Source organism: Carassius carassius, chromosome 5, assembly GCF_963082965.1.
Source record: "Carassius carassius chromosome 5, fCarCar2.1, whole genome shotgun sequence".
Classification (NCBI taxonomy): domain Eukaryota; kingdom Metazoa; phylum Chordata; class Actinopteri; order Cypriniformes; family Cyprinidae; genus Carassius; species Carassius carassius.
Window position 1 is genome coordinate 27,468,052 of NC_081759.1, and position 26,848 is coordinate 27,494,899.

Consider the following 26,848-nt stretch of genomic DNA (forward strand, 5'->3'; position numbering starts at 1 on the left):
AATTGCAGATTTTCTTATTACTGAAAATTGACATTTATTTGAAATTGAAATCTTATGCAGCATTATAAATGTTTTACTGTCACTTTTGATTAGTTAAATGCAACTTTGTTGAATAAAAACATTAAATAACCCCCAAATTTTTGACCGGTAGTGTAAATTAAACATGAAGTGAATTGAGTCAAATGTATCATCCTCTTGTGAGACTAAAGTAAACAGGCTTGAAGTAAACAAGTTGGGCTGACAACGTGCGCACTACAATTTAACTTTCCGAAAGAAGGGCACAGTTTGAAGTATTTGTTTGGGTTTGTTTCATCTCGAAGAAGCCCTCACCGCATGTGTGGCACTAGTGCTCCCTTTAGCTACAATATCCCAGTCATGCTTGAGCCAGTTGTTCTGTTTTACTTTCTTCAAACGAACTGTTAAAACCTTTGTAACTCTCAATACATGTGGAGGGTATGGAGCCTCCAAGCGGGACCCTGGCACACTTCAGTCAGACCACAGCTCGATCGTGCAGACTTTCAAGCCCTTGATCAAGTGCACTGGGTGCAGGCATGAGCTATCAAAGCCCGAGGAGTCCCTCGCTGAAGCCAAGGTGGGCCGCGTACGCTCGGCTAGAGAGAGGGGGGGCTTTGATGCCCGACAGGAACCCTCCGGGGTCATGAATTTTTTAGCGCCGGATCCGTGGGGTTATGAGGACTCGTACAGGTGTAAGGAAGCAGGTTGTCGCAGACATCTGTTCAGCTCTGAGACCTCTCCCGGTCCCTCCTCCCACTCCGCCCACAGACAGACTGCTGGATTGTCAGCAGATGTAGTTTTTTCAAGACAGCCTGAACACTTTCTGCTCTCCCATTTACCGCCTGAGGGGCTCCAACACCAAAGGTAGAGTGGAGGGTGGACACAGCTGCACTGCCGAACTTGCCTGGGGCACAAATAAAGAGATCTAATGTGGTTTGACTGTGTTGTTAGGGAGACCGGGGAGCCAGAGAGGCACTTCAGAGCCAGCTTAGCACTGCAACATCTGCCGTCAAGTTTCCGGAAAGAGCGGCAGGGGACAGCAGGTAGAGAAGGTGGCAGCGCGTCAAGGGCTGGCCTATTACTGGTGGGGGCTCTTTTGAACGCCCGCCCGCCCCTGTTTTTCCCTCTCTCTCTCACTCCCGCCTCTATCTAACCATCTCGGCAGGGCTCGGTATTGTTTTACAAAGCAGAAGTCTGCAAAACACACTAATAAGCACCTTAATAAATGATGCATTAACATACATTAACCCCAGAGAGGCACACAAAGGCAAACTCAAGACGGGACCCGCAGAACAAGCTTTTGTTTTTTTTGCCCTGCTGCTGTGGGTCTTAAAGGGATAGTTCACCCAAAAATGACAATTCTGTCATTTATTCTACCATTCAAACGATTAGGATTGGTAAGATTTTTGTAAAGGTTTTTAAAGCAGTCTCTTATGGTGACCAAGGCTGCATGTATTAAACCAAAAATACAGCAATACTGTGATAATTATTACAATATAAAATAGCTGTCTATTTGAATATTTTAGATTCCTGTAATGGCAGAAGTGATCTATCTATCTATCTATCTATCTATCTATCTATCTATCTATCTATCTATCTATCTATCTATCTATCTATCTATCTATCTATCTATCTACCTATCCCTGTGTGTGTGTATATATATATATATATATATATATATATATATATATATATATTAGGGGTGCACCGATCAAGATCGGGCGATCAAATGCGCATCTCGTCAGTAAAGCCGGTTTTCTAATCAGCTGTAAATTCCATCAGGTGCGTGATTTCACATAGAGCAGTTGTTACTACACAGAGACGTTGTTAACTGACTAGCTGTGCAAATCCACGTTCATTATCAGCATTTATTTGCACAGCTAGTCAGTTAACAACGGGTCTGTGTAGTAACAGCTGCTCTATGTGAAATCACGCACCGCTGAATTTACCGCTGATTAGAGAACTGGCTTTACTGACGAGATGTGCATTTGATCGGCCGATCTTGATCGGTGCACCCCTGCACATCCAGGGCATGAAGCTCCCGTTCCACCACATCCCAAAGATGCTCTTTTGGGTTGATATCTGGTGACTGTGGAGGCCATTTTAGTACAGTGAACTCATTGTCATGTTCAAGAAACCAATTTGAAATGATTCGAGCTTTGTGACATGGTGCATTTCCTGCTGGAATTAGCCATCAGAGGATGGGTACATGGTGGTCATAAAGGGATGGACATGGTCAGAAACAATGCTCAGGTAGGTCGTGGCATTTAAACGATGGCCAGTTGGCACTAAGGGGCCTAAAGTGTGCCAAGAAAACATCCCCCACACCATTACACCACCATCAACAGCCTGCACAGTGGTACCATCACCAGCCTGCACAGTGGTAACAAGGCATGATGGATCCATGTTCTCATTCTGGTTACGCCAAATTCTGACTCTACCATCTGAATGTCTCAAAAGAAATCGAGACTCATCAGACCAGGCAACATTTTTCGAGTCTTTAACTGTCCAATTTTGGTGAGCTCGTGCAAATTGTAGCCTCTTTTTCCTATTTGTAGTGGAGATGAGTGGTACCCGGTGGGGTCTTCTGCTGTTGTAGCCCATCCGCCTCAAGGTTGTGTGTGTTGTGGCTTCACAAATGCTTTGCTGCATACCTCGGTTGTAACGAGTTGTTATTTCAGTCAAAGTTGCTCTTCTATAAGCTTGAATCAGTCGAGTCACACTGAAGGCATCAAAACTATGAATTAACACATGTGGAATTATATATGGAATTATATACATAACAAAAAAGTGTGAAACAACTTAAAATATGTCATATTCTAGGTTCTTCAAAGTAGCCACCTTTTGCTTTGATTACTGCTTTGCACACTCTTGGCATTCTCTTGATGAGCTTCAAGAGGTAGTCACCTGAAATGGTCTTCCAACAGTCTTGAAGGAGTTCCCCGAGAGATGCTTAGCACTTGTTGGCCCTTTTGCCTTCTGTCTGCGGTCCAGCTCACCCCTAAACCATCTCGATTGGGTTCAGGTCCGGTGACTGTGGAGGCCAGGTCATCTGGCGCAGCACCCCATCACTCTCCTTCTTGGTCAAATAGCCCTTGATGCCTTCAGTGTGACTCTACAATTTTCATAGTCATGAAAATAAAGAAAACTATTTGAATGAGAAGGTATGTCCAAACTTTTGGTCTGTACTGTATATATATATATATATATATATATATATATATTTTTTTTTTTTTTTTTTTTTTTTAATTCTCCATACAATGACAGTCAGTGGGGTCCACTATTGTTTTGGACCTCATTAACTTTTAAAATATCACCTGTTGTGTTTCACAAAAAAGTTTCATGCAGGTTTGGAATGGCATGAGGATAAGTTTACGATGACAAAATCAGAATTTCTTTTCATCGCTTTTGTTTCCTCATTGGAGACTTCTGGGGGTGGTATGGGAGTAATGATGTTAACTCATGGTGATCATAGATAGGATGTTTTACAATGTTTTTCATTTTCAAGATGTCGTTCAGCAGGATATTTCTTCTTTCTTTTTTTCTTTTTTTGTTTTCAATCATTCATTTTCTCTCTGGTTTCAACTCCCACACTCACTTACTCAGGCTGAGTCGATACTGTCAGAGGTTTTGTAGCCAAGGAAGGCTCAACGTGTTATACAAGCTTGGTACAAATGCAATATTTGCAGATTTAGCACCACTGGCCCCCCACACCCAGAAAAAGCATTGTTCAAGACTTATAATGTCACTTTAGCGTAGCCTCTGAATACATTAAACCCTATTAAAATCTCTCTCTGTATAACACATACCTTATTAGCCCATGCAGACTGCTTGCTTCCTTAGGGCAATGCTGTAATGAGGTGGAGTGTATTTTTAAATGGTGTAAATTCCGACCTCAGACAAAGAAAACATGTCAGCTCGCAGTCCCGAGGCCTAGTGCTTGTGGCGGAACTCTCCCCAGCAAAAATAATTATATAAATAAATATAAAATATACTGTTGCGGCCCAGTGTGACAGCATCTTAATTTAACAGTCATCGGTCACATAAACAGAGCGGTGGGAGCATTTTAATTAAGAGACTGTGAGCGGGCGGCACGGCGCGGCCAACTCTTGAAGAATGCTATTAGAGGAGGCAGGAGAGAGGAAGAGAGGAAGGCTACACTGGCATGGAGAAATAGCAGCAGGGTAGAGGATGGAGGAGAGAGTGAGAACGAGCGAAAGATTAAGGCTCTAGGCTGGCAGGCCTGGTCCCTCAGGTCGGAGGCACACATGGCCAGGCTTAGCCGCAGTAGTGTTTAAGAGCCCAGTCTCATGACTGGATTAGGGCGCAGAGCGGCAGACCGCGAACTGTTTGTGTTTTACCCCGGGAGCCAAGAGAGCGAACGGTGTCCTAATGAACTAGCAAGGCCAGTATGAAGTGGGTCTGGCAGCTGTAGTGAGGGACAACTGCCTAATGAGCAGAACTGGTCTGCTCTGAACAGATCAGCAATACAACAACCGTCAGAAATGTGGTTTGCTTGGCACTAGGTAAAAGCAGCATCGTTTAGATATGCACTCTCTGTGTTGCGTTTCAAGCTTCTGTGTGATGAATTTTTTTTGCTGTACAGTGTTAAGATACTTTTTCTTATTCCAGAGACAAGTATTAAGCCATTTGTAGGCTGTTGTGTAAATACTGTAATACTGTTATTTTTTTAATAGACACTTCTTTATTGTATTTTTTTATTTGAAATATCTATATATTATTTAAATAAGAATTTCAAGCAAATGAAATATAAACGGATAAAACTCTGAGAATCATATCTGATATTAGGACTTGTTTTCAGACACAATATCTTGAATAAAATTTATTTTTAATTGCCTAATTTTTAAATTGTAGTTTTCTTGTTTTAAGTATAAACCTACCTATATTTAGTGGTGTATGTTTAAAACAAAGACGAGAATGCGAGATGAAAAATAAATTAAGTTAACATATAATAATCATCTAAAAAGTGTATTGTTTAAGGGATGATTATATTTTTTTTCAGCAGTTGAGGTGATTTTTATTTTAATTTGTTTGATTTTGCTGTGATTGCAGTGATGTGAGTTTGGAGCAAGGCAACGGGTTTAATTGGATTTAACAGTTATTACTTCAGTAGTTCCATTTAGTGATGCTGTGTGCAGAAACGAAACACTTCAGCTTTGAGGCAAATTAGTTTTTTGGTTACATTTAAATGGCTTAATTTTTCGGCCATAAATTATTTTGTGATGTATCCCATTGATATGCAGATTTTGTATAATCAATATGCTGATTAAACAAGAGCACAAATTGTGGACTTGCATCTCAAGAAGAATGACAGGAGATAAGAGTGCTTAATAGTATTTAATGATTTAAAATCTCTCTCTGATTGCGTTATCACAGGATGTCATGTGACAAATACAGCGCAAATACAGAATTGTTTGCCTTTAGAAAAAAAAAAAAACACTTTCTGTTCTGTGAACAAATACAAGCAAGTGCTGGTCTCCGTGTACAAATAAAACCTGGCAAATGTTATTAAGTTGAAACATACTCTAGATCGTAGGGCACAAGATCTCTAATTACTGGGGTAATTGGAATTAAATCAGAGCGTCACAAATAATAAAGCAGAGGAAAGCACTTGTTTATGGAAGCAGCTGACCGCACAACGAAACGTTAACATATTTATAGAAGTATGAGTCTTTTACCTTCTGCTGTAAATCTTCACATCTTCATTATTTTCTTGAGCAGCTAATTTTTGTAGCCATTACAGCACCGTTGTGTTTGTTATGACAATCAGTGTGCATCCTTTAAACATGCTTGTGTCTTTTTCCTGGTCCTCATTAGTGCTCTCAGCAGTCTGGCCTGTTACCCTTAACAAGCATTAAGTAGAAAGCTGACAGTTCAGTTAAAGCGCGCCGGCCCCAGAGGAGAAATGACAGCTTTAACAATGACTGGCTTGCTGATTCCATGAAATGGCCCCTTGCTCTTTGAACCAGGTCTCTCTCCATCTTTTTTGGGGGGGATATGTGAAATGTAGAAAGTAGGGCAGATGTCCATGTGGCTGGTTGTAAATTCGACAATGTCTGCCGTGTTAATCTATGAGCCTCCTCAAACAGCCAGACCTCCTGGTAACAGGATTAGGTTGGGGAATACAGTAAGCTGGTTTGGAGGGTGGCACTGGGAACTAGAAACTGGGGGGCAGGGGGGAGTGCCAAAGCGGATGACAGAGCTCTTGGGTTAGAGTAGTGTACACATTAGTTGGGTTTGAAGAGGAACTAACCTGTCCACAAATGTAGATAGATAGCAGTTTTCTTATTTGTTGGGGCTTTTGCCATTGTCTCCAGTACATTAAGCACTATTCAATTACTGTTAGTGTTGTTGTATAATCCTCAGCAGTGGAATTAAATTTACGTCAAAGTAAAGTTTTTGTTTATGAGATAGATAGATGGGGATGACAACTATAGAAAATGGTCTAAATTGGGGAAAACAAATATTCAAATCATTTATGTCCTTCTTACGATTTCATTTTATGCTTTCAGTTCCTTTTATAAGCTTTCAGCATGGCTTTATTTGAAGACTTGATATAAGTATAACAAAATGCAATCCATTAACAATCATATTTTTTCCTTCCTCTTTGTTTGCATTGTCATTTTTGTTCCCATATAGAGGTCAAGTGTTTTAGCCTACAGAGGTTTTTATCTTAGTGATGAATGTGACAGAGGCATGTGCTTAGAAATCTTTTTCCTCCTGTATCGGAGCAAATTCTGCTGATTAGCTGGGTGAGCTGGTACCTGCCCCCTTTAGCAGACTGTTTAACACAGGCGCAAGCTTCTGTGTACTTCCCCTTAACCCCCTGATTCAATCCGAGTTGATGTCCTGCCGCGTTTGTGTGTGTGTGTGTGTCTGTGTGTGTGCGTGTACATTCTCTTTCCCTTGGCCAGACTGGCTACAAATGTGCTCGCGTCAACGTGCGGGCCATTTCTTCATCGTCTATTAAAATCAAAGCCCCGTTGCAATGAGAGCTGGAATCTTGGCTTTAATTAAACAGCATTACTGTTAATGTCAGATATTCCCTGGGCTGCTTTGTCGCATTGATTTTTCTCCTTGTGTGTGACAGACCTATGGAAATCATAGAGGGAATCGGTAATGTATTGTAATTCACTCCTTCCCTCGTCTGATCAATTTGAATATTTAAAGTGATGAACACAGTGCACAACTGTTTAAAAGGCAATTTGCGAAGATTTTTTTCAGTGGTTTGTTTTTAAGATATTTAAATATGTACATTTTGCAGCAATGATCATATTATTAAAATAGAGGGGAAGAAGAAGAATTGAGGATTTACATAATAATTTTTTATAATTTAATAAATCAAGTAATTAAAATGAAAGGAAGACGATTGTAAAATAGTTCAATTTAAATTGAATTAATACATTTTGTTAAAGAAATAAAATTAAGAAATTTGTATTTAATTTAAGAAAACTTCAGATTGTTGAAGGTATGCCAATAGTAGTAATTTTGTGCTGTTAGAAAAGTAATCTGAAAGGGAGAAACTACTATAGCTTATAATACACAATGGTTCTTTTTTCAGTTTGTAGCTGTTCTTTTTCAGCTCTCTGAATGCAATGAACAGGATTTCAGTGGCTTGATTATGCTAATTAGTTTTAATATGCAAATTTGGGAGGCCTCTTTATTTTTAACCGATGGTCCAAGCAATATTAAATGCAGTTCTAATCTTTATTAGGCACTAATTAATTGTGCTCACATAATGCATGACTTTAACAGTGTTAAAAAGCAGGACTTGATTTTTTTCACTATACTGAAACTCAGTGTTTGGCTAGACATTGTGAAACTGCACCCTAGGATCTCCCTCTAGATCTCATATCACATCAATTTTTAGATAAGACTCGTGGTCCCACGATATGGGCAGAAAGTCACTTTCTTACAGGTCTGATGCAATGCAGCATGTAATTTTGAGCAGATGTATTTTTTAAGATTTCAAGTTTGGCATCCCTATATCACTTTGTGTTTGGAGTGTCTTTAACATTTCATCACTAGAGTCTGAATTGGCTATAAATAAGTTAGAACTTGTGGTTCATAATTGATTGGAAGAAAGGACACAGATGCGACAATTATTGTGCAGCTGTTGAAAAAATTGGTTTATTCATTTATGTATTTGTTCCGTCCTGTCAGTCAAACGTTCTCTCAGAGGAGGAAAGCTAGTGCCCTCAGTAAACTAAATCAAAGAGTCCTGCTTCCGTTCCCTAATGTCACTTCAAAACTTGTGCTCAGCATGCTCACACTTTATAAAAATTACAGAGATGTGAATCACAATCCATATGACATTCATCATAATTATAGATCATCATAACAGTTTATAATCTAACATAGGAAGTTTAATGATGATGTCAACCTTAATGATTTATAGGTCACTCTGTCCCATAAATCATATCATAGATCAAATCAAGTAGAAACAAAGGACTCTGGGTTTGTCATCAGCAGAGAGATTTCGACATAAAGAGATCAGATCTGTGGGAAATGGCGTTGTTTACTTTCCTTTGTTTTGATCACAATCATCTGGATATGTATCTGTGGGTCTCAAAACAAATGCATTTAAGTAGTTCTGAATCCTGGTTTTTGTGTGCACAGATGCATGACTGCTCTTGTGGTCTTAATAGTTTTAACCCATCAGATGGCCCAAACCCTTCCGAAGTAGCAGCCGCATAAATTTCCTTCCCCAAGAAGTTTTGAGTTTTACCCATCCATTCTGTCTATCTGTCCAACACCAATCATTTACACAGTACATCTTAGTTCACTGCTCACTTTATATACATGCATTTTATCTGATTGCATTTCAAAAAATATTAAAGAATCTGTACAAAGTAGTAATTTACCAACTGTAGAGACAGTAGCACTAATTAAAGGGATCATATGATGCAATTTTAATTTTCCTTTCTCTTTGGAGTGTTACAAGCTCTTTACAAATTACAAAGACTAAAGTTTCAAATACAAAGAGATATTCTTTATAAAAGGGTCAACCATGCTCTCCTAAAACGGCTCATTCTAACACACCCCCATGTCTACATCACGATGTGGGAAGATTTGCATAACACCACCAAAATGTTCACTTAAAGAAGGGGGCATAACTTTTATTCTTGTTGTTCCACTGCCATGTCGTGGAGATGCTGTGTGTTTCCTTTTGAATGCAAAGCTACTTTGTTTGGCCTTCCAAAAGAGGACACGACTAGAAATCAGTGGTTAAGTTGTATTTACAACACTGTTCCAGGTCAGTTCAAGCCAAATATTCAGATGTGTGCAGCACATTTTACGGAGGACGAGGACTGTTTCCTGAACCAGTCGCCTACAATGCTGCTGTGCACAAAGGCTGCTTCTATAAAGCGAGCAATATAATTCTAATTCTTTATAATTCTATAAAGTGGGGCAATTCCAACTTTGCAAGGACAGTGTGGCACTTCTGACTCACAGCCTCTAAGTACGTTTACATATTTAAAGAATTTGCCACTAATGATTCAAAGTTGGGTTTTGAGCAGTGTAGAGTAATGCTTGATGTTTGTAATTTCTCAGATCACAAATGCAGACATGGTTTAATGTTTACGCAATGCGATATGCAATGCAATGCATAAAAATACATTATAAGTCATTATAATAGGAAATTATGTCCCCACTGGATGCAAAAAATGCCTAATTTGTGATGGATTTTATTGGTTTTATCTGGTTGTGCCGGGACACACGGCATCACAGTATGGCAAGGGGCGTAACATTTCCATCACACGCTTGAGGTATTCAGCCAATCACAATGCACTGTATAGCTGGCCAATCAGCGTACACCTCTCTTTTCAGAATGATAAGCTTTGTAAAAATCGACACGCTTCAAAAAGGCATGGCACAGAGGAATAACAATAAAGTACATTGTGGAAAATAATGTGTTTTTTGAACTGCATAAACACATTGCATTGCACCAAATACACAAAATAATGTTCTTTTTAGCAACGTCATATGACCCCATTAAGACTTAAAGTGTGGATAGTGATGTAACCGAGAAATTATGACATGATGATGTGAAGATCTAATGAAAGGCAAGGACTCAGGAGGACTGTGTGTGTATGACCTCTGCTGGTTTTCTTGATTAGAAGCAGAAGGCCTTGTTTGTTTCTGGTTTCGGGCCCAGTGGAATCATGGGGCAAAATTTGTTTGGTATCATGGATGTGTTCACTTCAGCATGCATGTGAGTAATAACTTCATCATGTCATACTGACACTTGGGGAATTTAAGGACTGGGGGAATTTCCCATGATTATTATAACATTGTGTAACAGTCCTGACTCATATACAGGAAATCTGACTTTTTTTATCAGGTTTCATCGTAGTGTTTGTTGTTGATCATTATTTTTATTATTTTTTTATTTTACATTGGACATAAAGCAGTGCCCCAACGCAGAACCAAAATTTTTTAATTTACAAAAGTAAATGTCTTTAAAATCAAGCATTTACATTTCATGTCATCAGTGCTTACTGGGATTTGCATTTCATTGATTTCCATTTATCATAGTTTTTCCCTGCCATCCACAACGTGACTCCGAGTCATGCACACCAGTTGAGAAAAACTTCATTATAGAATGTAAAAACTGAAACCCAAATGGTAATTCCAGAATTGTGGATTTTCCTGACAAAATGGTTTGAAACTGTTACAAATCGTGCAAAAATTATGCTACGTTCTAGATCCTTCTTTCGAAAATGTTTGATTTTACAGTGATAACTTCAAATTTAAAGAATATGCGGAAGAGCTTAAGCATTAACATTTTTATGTGAATCTTTTTTGTCTCTGTCTTGTAGATTCATTTTGATTAGGTTAACACTGTTGTCTTCATAGGTTTTTTATGTGAACTTTGCTATCAGGTACATATGCACAGACTCATGACTTTTCATTAGCAAGGCCATCGGGTATGGGTTGATATGATCCTCTGTAACAAGGATATGGAAAGTTCTGCTCTTTGTAAATGTTTGCATATATTAGCACTAATTCTATCTCTGTCGTCTGAGGCTTGGCTCGGGGGCACTGATTCTCCAGAATCGGAACATATGCAAATAAATCATATTTATGTATATTTTTCTCACTGTAAGATATGTAGTTAGTTAACATGAAATACTTTTGGAAAGTTGACTTCTGTGTGTGGTAATCAGATGATATGCTTTATCTAAAAAGCAAAAGATTTAAAAAAGAAATCAAAAAATTTTATTTATTGTGCAAGCAGCCTTTATGACCTGATTTACAGTAGTAAATAAAAAATGTTAACACAGGATATTATATTATATTATATTTAACTGGAGCTAACTGTACTGAAATAGCACTGCATTGTATTTATCAAAACCATAAGGCTTATTGTAATGTGTGCTTTATTTATAAAACTCGGCTCTATTTGTCTGATGCAATTAACATTTCACTGTTATTGACTGCAGAAAGTAGGTGTTAAAAAAGAGATGCTTTCGTACAATTTCTACCGATCATGATTTCAGTTATTCATCAAATGACAGAAATAAGCATTATAACCAGACTTATTTCCAGACATGCGGTCAAGTCAAGCTCCTTAACCTAGTACTGTACTTGCACTAAATTGCACTCCGCAAATAGCTTTTTTTTTTGGGTGTATTTGCACTGCTTTCTGATTTGCATAATTCACTAAAACAGCCACACAGACAGCGTGTGCAAAGGAACGCCGTTATCATTCTTAGTAAATTCCCTTCTTTGTTTTATTTGACTTACATTTTTCTTTAGTTTTCTATTCCTCTGAGGAGACAGAAAGTTAACGAGTGTATGGGCAGTAAAATTAAAGAGGCTGTGTTCATTAGACAGGGTACAGCATAGCTACTACCAGGGCTGGGCTAACTGGTTCTAGAGGCACCCTGACGGTGGCCGGTTAGCGTGGTGGCAGCGGTGTGGGTCAGCCCACCTGGGAGGGAGACAGCTGTCTCATCGCTATCCAGCGCATGTCAGGCCTAATGACTCGCAGCTGACACCTTAACCCAGTCGCACTGCAAAGTAGCGCATTAGAATAATTACTCCCTGTCATCCTCCATTTAATAGCCAGTCCCACCCCCCTCCAGATATACCCACTCTCATCCACAGGGCCTGTCCTCTGCTAACACACATACACGGCTTCAGACGCTGTCATTGGTTGGACCATCAAAGCTAAGAGCGCACTTGCTCACCCCACCCCCTTGTCGTTTGATCTTAGCCGATTTTATAGTATTCGCAAACCTCATTTAAAGAGAATGACTGGGAAGCAGGCCGACGCCACTGCCCAAGACAGTGTTTGGTTTTAGTGGGAGAAAAACATGCTCTCACACACAGATAGAGACGTGCAGTCACAATATCATCCAGCCTGAGCACGCAGCTCGTTATCATGACATCTGCATAGCTGAATACAGATGCTCCTCCTCCTGATACAGTGGAGACAGAGAATTTTATCTCAATGTCTGCATTGAAATTGGATATACACTACCTTTTAAAAGTATGGGGTTTTTAAATTAATACTTTTTTCAGAAATACTGTGAAATAAATAACTGTATTTTATTTGAATATATTTAAAAATGTAACTTATGCTTGTTATGGCAAAAGAGAATTTTCAGAAGCCATTACTCCAGTCTTCATAAATCATCCTAATATGCTGATTTGGTGAACAAGAAACATTTTTATCAAATGGCTGCTTAATATATTTGTGGAAACTTCTTTATGTATTCTTTGATTCATTGAAAGTTCAAGAGAGTATTTATTTGAAGCAGATTTTTTTAGTAACATTTACTGTTTTTGATCAATTTAATAAACTGAAAGCATGATCAAATGTGACGAAATATTGTTTTCTTGTCAGTTTAGTCCAGGTACATATTTTGAAAAGATATGTTTAGTCAGCAATAAGCTGTGTTGATCTTAAATAATCTGTTTAGATTTCCTGCAATAGAAATGCAGCTGTGAGTTAATGGAAGTTGATGAGGAGATGAGCAAAAGGTCTGCAGAGAAGTAGCTGTGTAAGGTGTGACATGGTGACTGGTTTCTGGTCTCCATGGGAGGTTGCAGCAGACGCTAAAGGAAAGGTCACGGGTTGTCTCATATGGAACAATGGTGATCAAGAGGCTCTGACCGACTCAATGAGGTTATTTCTAGGTATTTGTAGTGATTATTGGCTTGAAGCATTGTTACACCTGTATGCAGTTGTCTTGTCTTTGAATAAGTGCTTGCACCCTGGAATCTTGAAAATGTTGTGAACATTTTTGGTGTGTATGTCGGAAGAATGATGTTCTATTAAATTACTAGTTTTATTCTTCAATGTGTGTGTGTGTGTGTGTGTGTTTGTGTGTATGTGCCTGTGTGTTCTCCTCCTGACCAGTATGTTGTCTGACCAACTCAGGTCACATTAACCCAGTTCTCACAGTTGTGGTCTAGGAAAAGAAAAAAACACACACACATACAGCTCTCCTTAGTAATGTAGTGTGGCCTGAAGCTGCTTCATGCTGTTAGATTTCCACTGTTGCTGTGCAATGATCAAGTTATTTACTGCTTACATTACCATGCGGCTTGATAAGCATATTTTCCCCAGTAGACATAACAAGATGGTTTATCACCAGGGTTGCTACTGAATATAGCAGGGTGTGCAGCCAGTGCGTATTTACACTCCTGTGCTTTATACCACCACATAAATAAACCTTTTCTCTACAGTAAATTAAAGCTGAATTTTTTTGCATTAAATAATGAGGGAACTTGCTCGCAAAGGCATCATTAGGTCATAAATCAAAATAAAATAGAATATGTGCAGACTCAACTGTTTGGAAACTTTCTGAGTAAATGATGAAGTATATATAACTTCCTTTTTTTTTTATATGGACATTTGAATTTATTATAATTTGTTTAGTTTCATATCTTAACACCCTGGGTGCAGAAATTCCCTGAAGATAATCAAAATAAAATTTTACGCACTTAAAATAAACTTGTATAATATTTAAAGACATGATTATTAAAGTATAACTAGTCCATAGTCTTTATAATCATTTACAAGGGTTATACAAAAAATAAAATGAGCTAGCCGATTGTCACAGTCCATGAAACCATGAGTAGTATTTTAAATAGCTGTATACTTTCCTTTACATTGCAGTTTCTCTAACAGGTCACCCATTGACCTCTTTGTGGGCTGGGTGCCAGAAGCGATTCTACACACATTAGCCTCATCACTAGTTTTAATGCATGCCGACCCATGGGATGGTAGGCGCCCTGGCACGTGTGTGTGGTCGAATCCAAATGGCAGGAATCTTACACGGACGCAACGCTGCTCCATCCTGACAGCTCCCTCCAATTACCGCCAGTCCTGTCGCATGCCTCCCATCTCTCTCTGGCCCAGATCACATGTGACCCCGCCTGCCGCCACGCTGGTGGAAGCGAAAGGGGAGACAGAGGAGTCCAAGGGGAAAGGGAGCCTCACACAAACATACACTCAGATGCTTTTTCTGCCTTTTGCGCATTCCTCTTCTCAGAAGCTTCTCTTTAGAGTTTTTGGTAAAACTGTTAGTCTATTAATGCATTAACACATTAAGTAAATTTCCCCCAAAAAGTTTTTATGATAAATACAAAATTATTCTCCATATAGACATAAAATATGTATGTACTGTATTTACAAATTTCTATGAGAGGGTTTGTGGTTAACAAAATGCAATAATTATAGTGTCAGATTGAATTTGCAAAAACCAATATCATGAAACATATTCAATCGCAAGTGTTAACATGCTGATTTTGACAGCCCTAGTTTTTAGATTGTGTTTTTTCTCTTGGACTGTGAGTCTGTGTGCAAGCTTATGGTTTTTGTGCAGCTGAATGTTTATAGGGGCCTAGGGGCCTGACTGCAGGCCAGTTGAAGCTGCAGAGACAGGCCAGAAATGAAAAAGTACAGATGAGCCCAACAGCTTTGTTTGGATGCTCATTTGCAGTGTCGTGAGATTTCTCTGAGGAGGGGAAGAAGGGAAATAGTCACATACAAGCAGAGGAGTGAGGAAGTGGAGTTTTCAGTGGCTTGAAGGGTTTCTGTAATTAAACACAGAAACTACAAACACGTTACGGCTGACATAATTTACAGTTTTCTCTCATGTAAAACAGTTTCAAATATTTGTATACTTTGCTGCGCACACTTCAAACATGAAAACTATTTGAGGAAAGACAGCTTTCACAGAGAGGAAAGCATTTTACTTTTTAATATATAAAAAAATCTTTATTTTTTATTTTTTTATATTTTTTATTTTTTTTGCAGTTAGCAGCTGAAGTATTGCTGAGAAAAAAAGCATGAATGGGCTTTACATTATATAAAAAATATATAATATTTAGCAGACTTTTCATCGGCAGCTTGTGAAAATTATGACCAGTGTATCAATAACTAAAATGAGCATCATTTTAAGCGTGAAGCATGAAACATTTATATATTTACAGCATTCACAAACAACATTCCCTGTTCTTCAGATGGCAAGCTGGAGTAAATACCTGCTGTCTCAAGTTTTGCTATTCTGAAACATGTATTTAACTAAGAACAATCTTCTCCCATCTGATCCGCTGGCATCTGGCCAAACAGATTTCTCCCCTCTTATGATTATTTTATCACTTTAAATTCTTTATGATGAAATGCTGCAGTGGTAACCTTGCTGAAGCTGAGCAGGGCCTGGCTTTCACTGCTGCTATTTGGAATAGTTCTCCTCGGTGGCTCGTTCCTGCTCCCTCTGTTGGATTCTGCTTGTCCATTAGTGCCATCTGTGCCCGCCTGTGCCGTCTGTGAGTGCCTGCGCTCCGCCAAAATGACTGGCATTTTCTCTCAAACAACCAGGGGATGGTGCCCAGAGCTGTTAGCTGGCAATCATGAGCACTTTTTCTGACAAACGCGGGGAAAGAAAGACAGGATGGGGAGCAGAAAACATCTGCAGATGTAGTGCAGCTTTGCATAAGCTACGTTAACAGGAAAATACTTTTCTGGTGACCATGCTGCTAAGCTGAGCTTTGTAAACTTGGGCCCGGTTTCATAGACGGGGCTTAGCCTAAACCAGGATTAGGCCATAGTTCAATTAGGACATTTAAGTAATTTTTATAAACATTCCTTCGAAAAAAGTATTACTGGTGTGCATCTTAAGACAAAATAAAGGCACTGACATGTTTTAAGATCAGTCGGTGCAAGTTTATTTTCGTTAAAACAGCTCAGATTTACATTTTAGTCTAGGACTAGGCTTAAGCCTTGTCTGTGAAACCGGGGGTTGATCTTTTCCAACACGTTGGTTCCCCAAAGCAAACTTCCTCCAAACCTGTATCATTTTCTTGCTTCTGTGAAAACATAAAAGATGAAGATTTTAAGACGACTGATTTGTATTGTACAGAGAGAGAGAGAAACAGAGACATCCCTCAAAATAACTTGTTTTGTGAATAACATGATGCATGAATTTCATGATTTTCAGTTGTTTAAGGTGGACTATAACTTTTAAAAAATATAGTGATTGACCAGTCATAAGTCATTACCTTTTACCTACACTGCTGACATATAATTTTTGCAAGCATTTTATTTCCTTTCATTTTGTGACTCGCAAAAAAGGCAATAAAATACTTACATTTGTCATTAAATGTTATTGTTTAGAACTAATCTGCTTGGTAAGAAGATCTACATAACTAGATTCAGTCGTGTGATTTATATATATGATTTACAGTGTTTGCTTGAATGAACTTGTAAAGACAGATCTGTGACAGATGCTTAAGCAAGCAGAGGTTAATGGTTTGTAGAGTCTGTTTTTGTTTACTATCAGCTTTGCCTCTAATGTTATACCTAAAATGTGAGGCAGTAATGACCAGTTTGTAAGCATAATGACACCTAATGCCAGTGTTGGATTTTTTTTACCGGTCTCTCAAGATTAAAAACCATCATTCTCCGGTAGTCGTCAGCTCTTGATTGCTGATCATATGCCACTTTATTTACCCAGAAGACTTGATTTGAGCCAGCAGGATTTGCTGAAAATATTGTGTCAGCAGGAGGGGGTATTTTATACCCTTGTAATTTACAGCACCTGCGTGCCTCCAAAAGACATTGTGGCTCATTGTGACTGTGGACTTAAATTACAGGGATCACCACCACGCAGTCTGCTCTCACTTTCAAAGCAAGCTGCGGGTAGAGCATTATAAGGTCCTCCAGAGCCTATGAGACTCCTGCTGACATGCTTTTTTCAAAATGGAATTCTTGTCAAAGGATCCGTTTTGATTCATCCGTGACAGCTACAACTGTTTCTGGTGGCTCAAACTGTCCTTTTCTTGAGGCTTTAATGTATTCACTGTTCCAGTGCCTATATCACTTTTTAATGACTGGAAAATTTATCCAAGTTGTCAGCAGGCGTTAGATTTTAGGCTCTCTTGGCTTGGTTCTGAATCTCCACCAGACCAGATGGCGGTGCTATGTAGGCCGTATGTGGACCATGGGTGTGGAGATAGTGGGGGCCAGCTCTAGAGTGCAGGATTGCTCACATTCTGGCATTTTCCCTAGGCCTGTTTGCAGCTGCACTTCCTGTTCCATTTTGATCTTCTAAAATGTTCAATATGTGGGAAGGGTTTTGGAGGCAGCCCTCTTTCTTTGTAATGTCACAGTAGTTTTTATAAATAAGACCGAAAGGTTTTAGTGAAAGAAGATTATTTTAAATACAGTATATTGCATGTAAAACTTTGCACTTTTGCAAATAATGCATGCTCTTATAATGTATACATCAAATGTTTATACAATTAAAAGTCCAAAATTGTTATATAAACAACAATTAAATTCATATATATTAATATAACATTTAAAAAAAGGATCCTCAAATCTGGCCCACAAGATCCACTTTCCTGCAGAGTTTAGCTCTAACCCTAATCAAACACACCTGAGGATGCTAATCAGTGTCTTCAGGATCATTACAAAATCACAGTAAGGTGAGTTTGATCAAGGTTGGAGCTAAACTCTGCGGTGCATTGGCGCTCCAGGACAAGATTTGAGGAACCCTGATTTAAATTTTGCACACACACCAACTACCAGTCAAATTCCATAATAAATGTTTTCATATTTCTTAAAGGGGTCCCTTATGCTCACAAAGGCTGTATTTATTTGATACAAAATACAGCATAGTAAAACAGTAATATTGTGATATAGTCTTGTGCTGTTTTTCTATATTTAAAAATTTAATTAATTCCTGTGATGGAAAAGCTGAATTTTCAGCAGTCATTACTTCAGTCTTTAGTGTCACATGATCCTTCAGAAATCATTCTAATATTCTGATTTGCTGCTCAAGAAACATTTCTTTAAAAAAATGAAAACAGTTGTGCTGCTTAATATTTTTGTATTTATTTTATAATTATTTTGTGTTAATTTTCTTTATAGTTAAAAAGAACAGCATTTATTTGAAATCTTTTTAACATAAATGTTTTTAGTGTCAATTTTGATCATTTTAATGCATCCTTGGTCAATACAAGTAATAATTTCCTTCAAAAAATCTTACAGATCTTACTGTCCTTTTAACAATAGTGTTAAAAAGTATTAAAATTGAATTTTATATACATTATATACATACAGTTTTTTGTATATATAATACTGTACTTTTTAAGAAAATCAGCTACAGTAAATGGACAAATATGTAAAGACCAAATAATACTGTACACACTGTTATACATCTTTTGAGGGGAATAAAATGCTCATCATTGCATGAGATGAAATGGTCCTGAGAAGGACATGGGCTACTTTCCAAGTTCCACCTTTCTCAATTCATGGATCTCACTCCTTTTAAGAACAGAAAGTGCAAGACGGCTCCTCTGGGAGTTCTAGGGTTGGAGGAATCAAGCTGTTCCAGAGAGAGGCTAGCAGAAGATGAGATGCAAAAACACACGCAGACCCCTCTTTTGGACAGGTGCCCAAGAACACGGCTAATCAGAGCAGCAGACATCTTTCTGGGAAGTCTGGTGGCCGTCAGAATGGTGCGGCTCGGAGAGTGCTCCAAAGAGCAGAGATGGAAGGGTAATGATGGCCCCCCAACAGGCCGTCTCTGTTTGACTGATCTGTATAGGTTTAGCCTATGTGTGGGGTCACAGAGGTGAAGCTCTTGATGAACTGAGCCTTGTGTGATCTCTTAAAGATGGCATGAAACCATGAGAAATCTCTGATCAGGCCAATCAAGCCGCTTTCTAGTTTTTAATATACTCTGTGTGGTGTAATTATTCCTTCTTTTATGTATTCAGCAATTATCAACTGACGTTGTTTGATATTTGTGCCTTCATGGGAGCATAATTGAACTGTTATTTGTTCTGCATATTGACCAGTTTAGTGCAAAGAACTTGCTGTCAGGCTCATTTTATAAACATGAATCAAAATTTGCAGTGATTTGATTGAAATATAATTTTATTTATACTATTTAAAGAATTCAGACACAAGGGAAATGTAACATTTTAAATCCATCTCCTCTTGACAACTGCATTTTGCAAGTCTCAAGTGAGAAGAACAAGTAAAAATGTCTCTTCAGCGTACTCTCTCTACTTTTACCCACGGCACCCTGTCCAATGTAATCACCTTGACATCTAGCCCATGGTCCTTCTATTCTCGTGGCACAGGTGGGCTCTGTCTGTCTCAGAGTGTCCAATGCCAAGTCCTCTTCCCTGGGAGCGATAGAGTTAAAATGGGTCTGACCGTGCCGTGGGTTTGGGTATGACCGTATTGCTCGGCACCTGGTCGACTCCTATAGCAGAGACTCACACAGCCTTTGTAGCGAAGGCGGACAGCTTTTCAGAGTTCCTGCTTCAAAGCCTGCAAAATCCAGGAAACTTAGCCACACAATCAACCGTGGCCAAAACAGCATCTGATGTGCCTTATTTGTTGACGGAGTGAGATCTATCGCAGAGGGTGCGCCTCGCTTGGCTTACAATGCAGGGACAACGTAAAGCCCGTATTCATGGATAGTCTATGAAGACGCTGGGATTCTTCCAAAATCTAATGCCAATTGTGACTTGAAACTAGGGCAGGCTACTGTGATGTTCGTTTTTCATTGTTGGTTGTTACACACTAGTTATCAGTCATACATGCTGGGAAAAATATATTAGCTCTCAGTGTTAAAAATCTTAGCTTAGGTTCAGTAGAACATTTATGTATCCTGCGTGTGTGTGTGTGTGTGTGTGTGTGTGTGTGTGTGTGTGTGTGTGTGTGTGTGTGTGTGTGTGTGTGCGCGCATGCATGCATGCATGCATGCGAGAGTGTGTATGGTTGTTATACGCTAGGCGAGAGCTCCCTCTTGGTGCCAGTGTACCCAGTTTCTCCAGCTGATTAGACACACTATATAACAATGGGAGATACGATGACACTCTGTGCCAAAATAAAGCATTTTCCAGGATTATTTTAATTTTTTTTCAACAGAAATACTCAAAATGTATATTTTTGAAAAGTAATGATAATAATAATAATACACTTTTTACTTGTGAGGAAAATGTAATCATTAATTTTATTAAGAAAATTAAGGAAATTTACCCCCGTGATATGAGGTTTTATTATGTATATATATATATATATATATATATATATATATATATATATATAATGTATATACATTATGCATATATTATAATATTTTATATGTAGTATGCATATAATATTTGAAAGTAAATTATATATTTGTGTGAGGTGAGGGCCATTGTGACAAAAAGCCATGATAATTGATGTCTGTACATAGTATTACACATAAAGGTAATTAAAAAAATCTGAAATACTGTAATTTTATATATACATATATATGGCACAAAAATGTTTGTATTGTTATTATTTTGATTTTGATTTTTATTGTTGTTGTGGTTTACAATAATTTAATGAATGTAAAAATAGTTATAATACTAAAACATGAATTACTAAAACTGGAAGAATCAATCAATCAGTTAATTATCCTTTTCTTTTTCTTCTAGGGACGCTGTATGAACTTCAGTCGGGTGCAGCATCAATAAACGACAGCATCCCGTCTCTGAAATAATTTGACTTCCAAGTCTATCAGATGGAACAACAGAAAAAAAAAACAGAATTTCATCGAGATGACATAGCTTATCATTGGCCACTTCAGAGTATCTTGTTCAGGCTTTCCAAAACTTATAATTCTGCTATCTCTCAAGCTACTGAATGGCAAGCAGATGACTAGATAGATCAACAACAAAAAAAAGTGTCTGATTTTGCAGCTGATCTGGTTAGCTTTAATGCAAAGCACAGGCTTTTTCATGTTCTGACCATATTGTGTCTTCTGTGAAAAAATAGAAAAAAAAGAATCTTATGGACACAGACGGAGGCTATTTAAAAAAAAAAAAAAAAAACGAATGAGATGAGGCTCTTTGCCGTTGGCTGAGAAGTAGAACTAATCCCAGTAGGCTCATGGAGTGCAGTAGTACTTTGCCTCTTGGCAGTGTCTCTTCACAAAAATCTCTCCAAGCCCACTATTGTCGGATGCCTAGCGGGGCTTCTTTGACTGGAGATCTTGTCATTTTAAGTGCACACGCATGACAAATTGTAGACAGAATGCCCTAAGGTATTGGACGCAGTAAGACTTTGCCCTTTAGTTTGTGAAGACACCTTTCTATCAATGCGAGGACAGCGCAGAGAAATTAATAGAGCGTTATTGCACCGCAAGACACCCTGTGACCAAAGCTTTCCGGCAAGGATTTGAGGGACAGATTTACCTCCGGTGGTTGGTGCTTCCTCCCCATTTATTTGGCAGTCTGTTCTGTGCTCACTAATGCATAGACCTTTCACAATTCAGAAATATGCCCCTCAGTTAAAGTTTTAACACATCAATAAAGCTGTCCAGCCACAACCTGATCTCGCAAAATTTTGTGCACAAGTTCTCTTGGCATTGGAATATCAAACTTTGATAGATCTTAAGGCAACTTTAGAGATTCTTCTTTTGTATGAGGTTTGACCTCTCAAGAGATTTTCTGTAGAAATTAAGGAGTTCCTCAGCTGTGCTAATGTGACACCCTCATTCGATATACTCGGAAGATCAAACCGATAGGGGCGACGGACGGATGAGTATTGTTCATTTCCAGAAATTATCCACATCACACTCCCCCCTCCACTTGCGCACAGAAAAGCGAGCAATATATATTTATTTTAGATTTCTTTAACGCGCTGTCACGACGACGATCGCGAATGATGTCAGTGTCAGTGGAAACACTGTGGGGGAGGAAGGGGGCGGCAGCTGAAGAAAAAGGCTCGAACGATCCAGTCACTTTCGATACGCTACTTCAGATGCAAAATGGATATTCGAGTCGAAATCTGACAAAGCGTGCCGGCTTTGACGGGAAGTGGTATAGACAATGACCAGTGGCTGGGTCAGTGGGATGTCTCAGTGCAAGCAGGGAAGCTTATCAAATGACACTAAAAATAAGTTCAACAACCATCAAGTTTGAGGGGGGAACAGAATGGGGCGCAGTGGCTCACATTCGGTGGGCATGCAAGTGTGCAAGATGGCAGGACCGTTGGGGGAGAAAAAGCCCTTGTTTAATGATTTCTTTGTTTCTATCATCGTAATTGTAAGGACATTAATTATTGCTCCCCTCCACCCACCCACCCCAAAAAAAGAACAGAATACATTCATAGAAATGTTCAAACATTTGAAATGGTTCCCGGAGTGGCACTTATAAGTTATGCTAATGCACTTCTTGGATAGCTAGGTGAGTGTCATTTTCAGCCTCATTTTTATGTGTATTTTTCATGTCACAGATCATAGAATATCAGTTAAATCTTAGAATTTCTTTTATTAGGTTAGTTATAACATGGCTTAATGTTTTTATCAGCTCCTTACATGCTATTAATCCTCCTCAACATCACCAGAGCACATCTGCTTTCTCTTTATTATTGCTTTTTTGTATTTACCTTTTACATTGTTATATTTATGTTTTCACTTCATTTGTGGTCCTTGTGTATTTTTATGTATTTTATATGCCCCTTTAATGTATTTGCAGAAAAACTGATTGTAAACTTTGTGTAGCAAATTGGGTTTGTTCTTAGTATTAATGAACTTAGCACACCAGCTATTAAAAAATAATGTTAGCAATTTTTGTAAAAAAAGAAAAACAAGAAGAAAAAAAAAGAAAGAGAAGCTAATTGCACCTGTTTTAACTTTAAAATAGAATAGGGTCACAAAGTTTTGATGTAGAAATTGGACTGAAAAACAAGGATTTATTTCATTTTTAAGCATCTCAGTGATGACAGTTGTGCACTATTTGTTGTACATAAAAAGGCAAGGAAATAATGTATTGGTACTAATAATTTGTTAATTTAATTAAAACCCATTTAGGTTTAGATACAATTTTTTTCTATATATATTAGTACTTGTGGCCTTTGTGATTATAGTGGCTCATGTCCCGCTGCAGTCCAGTCAATGAATGCAATTTCAAAAGTAACTTGTATTTATTTCTCTCTGAAAACAGTGGGTCTGCAGATATAAACTTCACCAGTGCACTGGTTAAAAAGTACTATTAGTACTAGTAGTGCACAGAAAGAAAAATGTTTTTGTTAAAATGCAAATACATTTTATGGTAATGATAATAAAAACAAATACTGAAAATTGTGAAAAGCAATGGGCAGTAAATTTGCCTTCACTGAAGGCAGCGCTCTTTATACACTGGCACTGGCCAGTGACCACTGCATTTTACACTCATTTTACAAAATTTACATTCGACTTCTTGATTTGTTCTTGACTAAGAAATCATTTGATCTGTTAAAGAAAGCTAGAGACACTCAGATCCACCATGAAAATTAGTTTGTGTTCACTGTCAGTCATACTGTATTAGTTTTTTTTTTCTGCAGTTGTCTTATGCTATAGTGATGACACCATACACATCAAAGCATTTAGTACATCTCAGCATGATCTCACATGACAGATTTCAGGACAATCTCATTTAATCTCATTTTCACATTTTCCTTTATTCAGCCATCATTGAGTTTCAGATATTTTTGTATCTTTTGTAATTGCATTTTTGCGTTTATTTCTATTAAATAAATGGCACTTTTTTAAAATGAAGCTGTGTCCTTTCTAAACACCTGTCAGTATCACTGAACTTCAATGATTCATCACACTTAAGAAGATTACTCACTGTTCATGATTCAGAACAGCTTACACTCAGTAATAGTGAGTTATTAAAAGCCATATTTTCATATGATAAACTGCTTTAAACCAAAACATCTGCTTATCTGTCTTATCTGACTATTAGCAGAACTGGACTTGACGTTTTGAACTGTTTTAAATACACATCTCTTCTTTAGCTAACAGTATTTGAATGCATGTTTAGAATGCCATTTTCAATCCCAAAACCCTGAAAATGCTTCATTTCTGTTTTTGGGACTCATGCAGTCACCATTAGTCAGTTTATACATATATACTGTATAATAACGAATGAGAATCTACATAATTTCGAGTTCTTGCTACACTGCACATGTACGCATTTAGATCTATCTTACAATTTTAGGCTGTACACATAACTCATTTATCTCTATCCATCCAGCTGCACAAGGGCCTTGTTAAGCATATATTCAACCATCATAAAACCTACCGGATTCCCACCTAACCCTGCTCAGCTGTGCGTCGTACTCCAGCAATGCATGACCAAAAGCCTCACAGAGTTCAGTGCTGCTCATAATTTCCCATTGAAATGAGGCATTGAGACATTTTACACACCTGGTTATGACCATAAAACCACCTCTTTTAAAGTCAAAACTTGTGCTTTTGACATAACATTAGGTCTCAAAAGGAAATCTTCCATTTAATGTAAGGTGAGTTGAGTGGCATGGCTCATTATCATAGGTTCACACTGTTTGATAGAAGTGTTATGGGGCATAAATGCTGAATTATAAAATGTTTTAATCATCTTTCAAGTTTGATGAAGTGGAACGTCAAAATATCTACCAAAAAATCGTTGGAATTAAATGGGTTGATTTGAATTTTTTATTTAATCCCCACATACACCCTTAAGAATTTTTCAGATTCTTATTGTTCTAACATTTTTAGCTTTTTCTGAAAAAAGAGTTGCAGTTTATGTTCTCAAATACAGAAAAAGGTTATATTGTTCTAAACGAGCAGGAGGTGCTTCCTGTACTAAATCAGACAGGATTTCCTCACCTAAGGATGGCCATAAAACAGAATCCTTACTTCTTTGATTGTTTTCACGGAAAAGCCAGATGAATGCGGCTGTTCTCTATGTAAGCTGGTCTGGGTTTACAGGATATCCCCATTTTCACAGTTGTCTAAGAATTGTGGTTACGGTGATTAAACGCTGCAGAAACAAAGGTTTCCTTTAAGACCATCTTGTTAGACTTGACACTTGAGTTTGTGCAAAGCATTTCAAAGTGAATAAAACCTAATCCAGTTTATGCTGTAAAGAGTAGAATCGCAATGAGCCACATGTGGAACGTGCAGGTGGTGGATTACTGAGTTATGGTATTTTACTCAATGTTTTTTTTTTTTTTGTAGCACTTACACTATTACATGCGGTTTTAGTGATTTTTCCCTCCTATAAATGTTGAAAAAAGCAAAGCAACCATGAGGCATTAGCTGACTCTAACTCCAGCACACTCACCTCAGTGCTGGGAGGGTTAGAGGGTGAGCGAATCGCTCCGTCTGTTAATGCTAAAAACCAACATACGAGTGTCAGTTCACTTTTGACTCCAGCTTGAGAGCAAAAATATTGCTTTCCACACACTGTGCTACAAAAACCACAGACACATCTCTCAGCCAATCCCATCAAGCTGCACCAAATGAGGGCGGAGCTTTCAGCAGCTTACAGAAGTCACCTTGCCACTGGTCAGAAAAGTTCAGTTAATGGACATGGAAAGAAACGATGACCGGCGGTGATTTTACTGCTGGTTTCAGAGTCTTTGTGTCGTCATATGCCAAGAGCAGCTTTTAGAATTTTACAGCAGATGTTTGAGCGAATTGTATCAATATTTCCTGTTGCAGCAGTAGGAAAATTTCCTTTTATTTCCTCATTTGCCAAACAGTTCTAAATATTAGCAAAGTGCGAGTGATCAAAAGATGATTCGCTCTCAAATTAGCTGTAAAGCGATCAGCGACATATGTCTGACAATGCTTCAATTGTCATTTACGAGGGACGTTTGAAGAATGCAGAATATTCCAGTTGGTTCCAGCTCAGCCACCACTGCCCATGATCCAGCCAGCCCACCGCAGACATGCACTGAGAGAAGGCAATTACTACCTCAGATGCTCCAAGTTCTCTAAGCATAAACACAGGCCACCCACTTCTCCCAGTTGCTGGCATCATTAAACATTACGATATTTTCTCTGTGTTTTTTGACGGATGATGGGGCCTCATTTCTATGCATGTGCCAGATGAATCATAAACCTATACCATATGCCATTGCAATTTGCTGATGGGACCAAGCTGTTTTGGTGGATATAAAATCCAGGGATTATAAATGCCTGATCCTCAGTGAATGGTACAGGGACGAGGTGGGGTGAACGCAAGCCATCTTATCCAATGAATTGGGTCAGTGAGCAGCGGTAAAATGCAAAGATCCACCAGCATCAACCTGCTACCTTTACTTTGGTTAATCCTCAAAACAGCAGAAGCGTACTGGACAATGGCATTGTTGAAACAAACAGTTCAGTGACAACATGTTTGTCACCTTCAGTCAATGTCAAAGCTTTACGACGAACAAACAAAATAAAAGGATAATCTGAATGACTTTTTTTATAATTTCAGCAGGATTTTTACTTTTGTGTGGACATGTATATTATAACCAACAGCAATTCAAAACATTTCAGCA

General features: G+C 38.3%; 1 protein-coding gene across 1 annotated transcript in view; it reads left to right on the forward strand.

The window, feature by feature from the left end:
* LOC132141120 (anthrax toxin receptor 2-like) overlaps positions 1-23,573 on the forward strand; it is a 45,021-nt gene extending 21,448 nt beyond the window's left edge. The window contains exon 17 of the mRNA XM_059550366.1: positions 20,986-23,573. Coding sequence (XP_059406349.1) covers positions 20,986-21,024 — 39 coding nt within the window. The 3' untranslated portion in view covers positions 21,025-23,573. The remainder of the gene's footprint in view (positions 1-20,985) is intronic.
* The last annotated feature ends 3,275 nt before the right edge of the window (positions 23,574-26,848 follow it).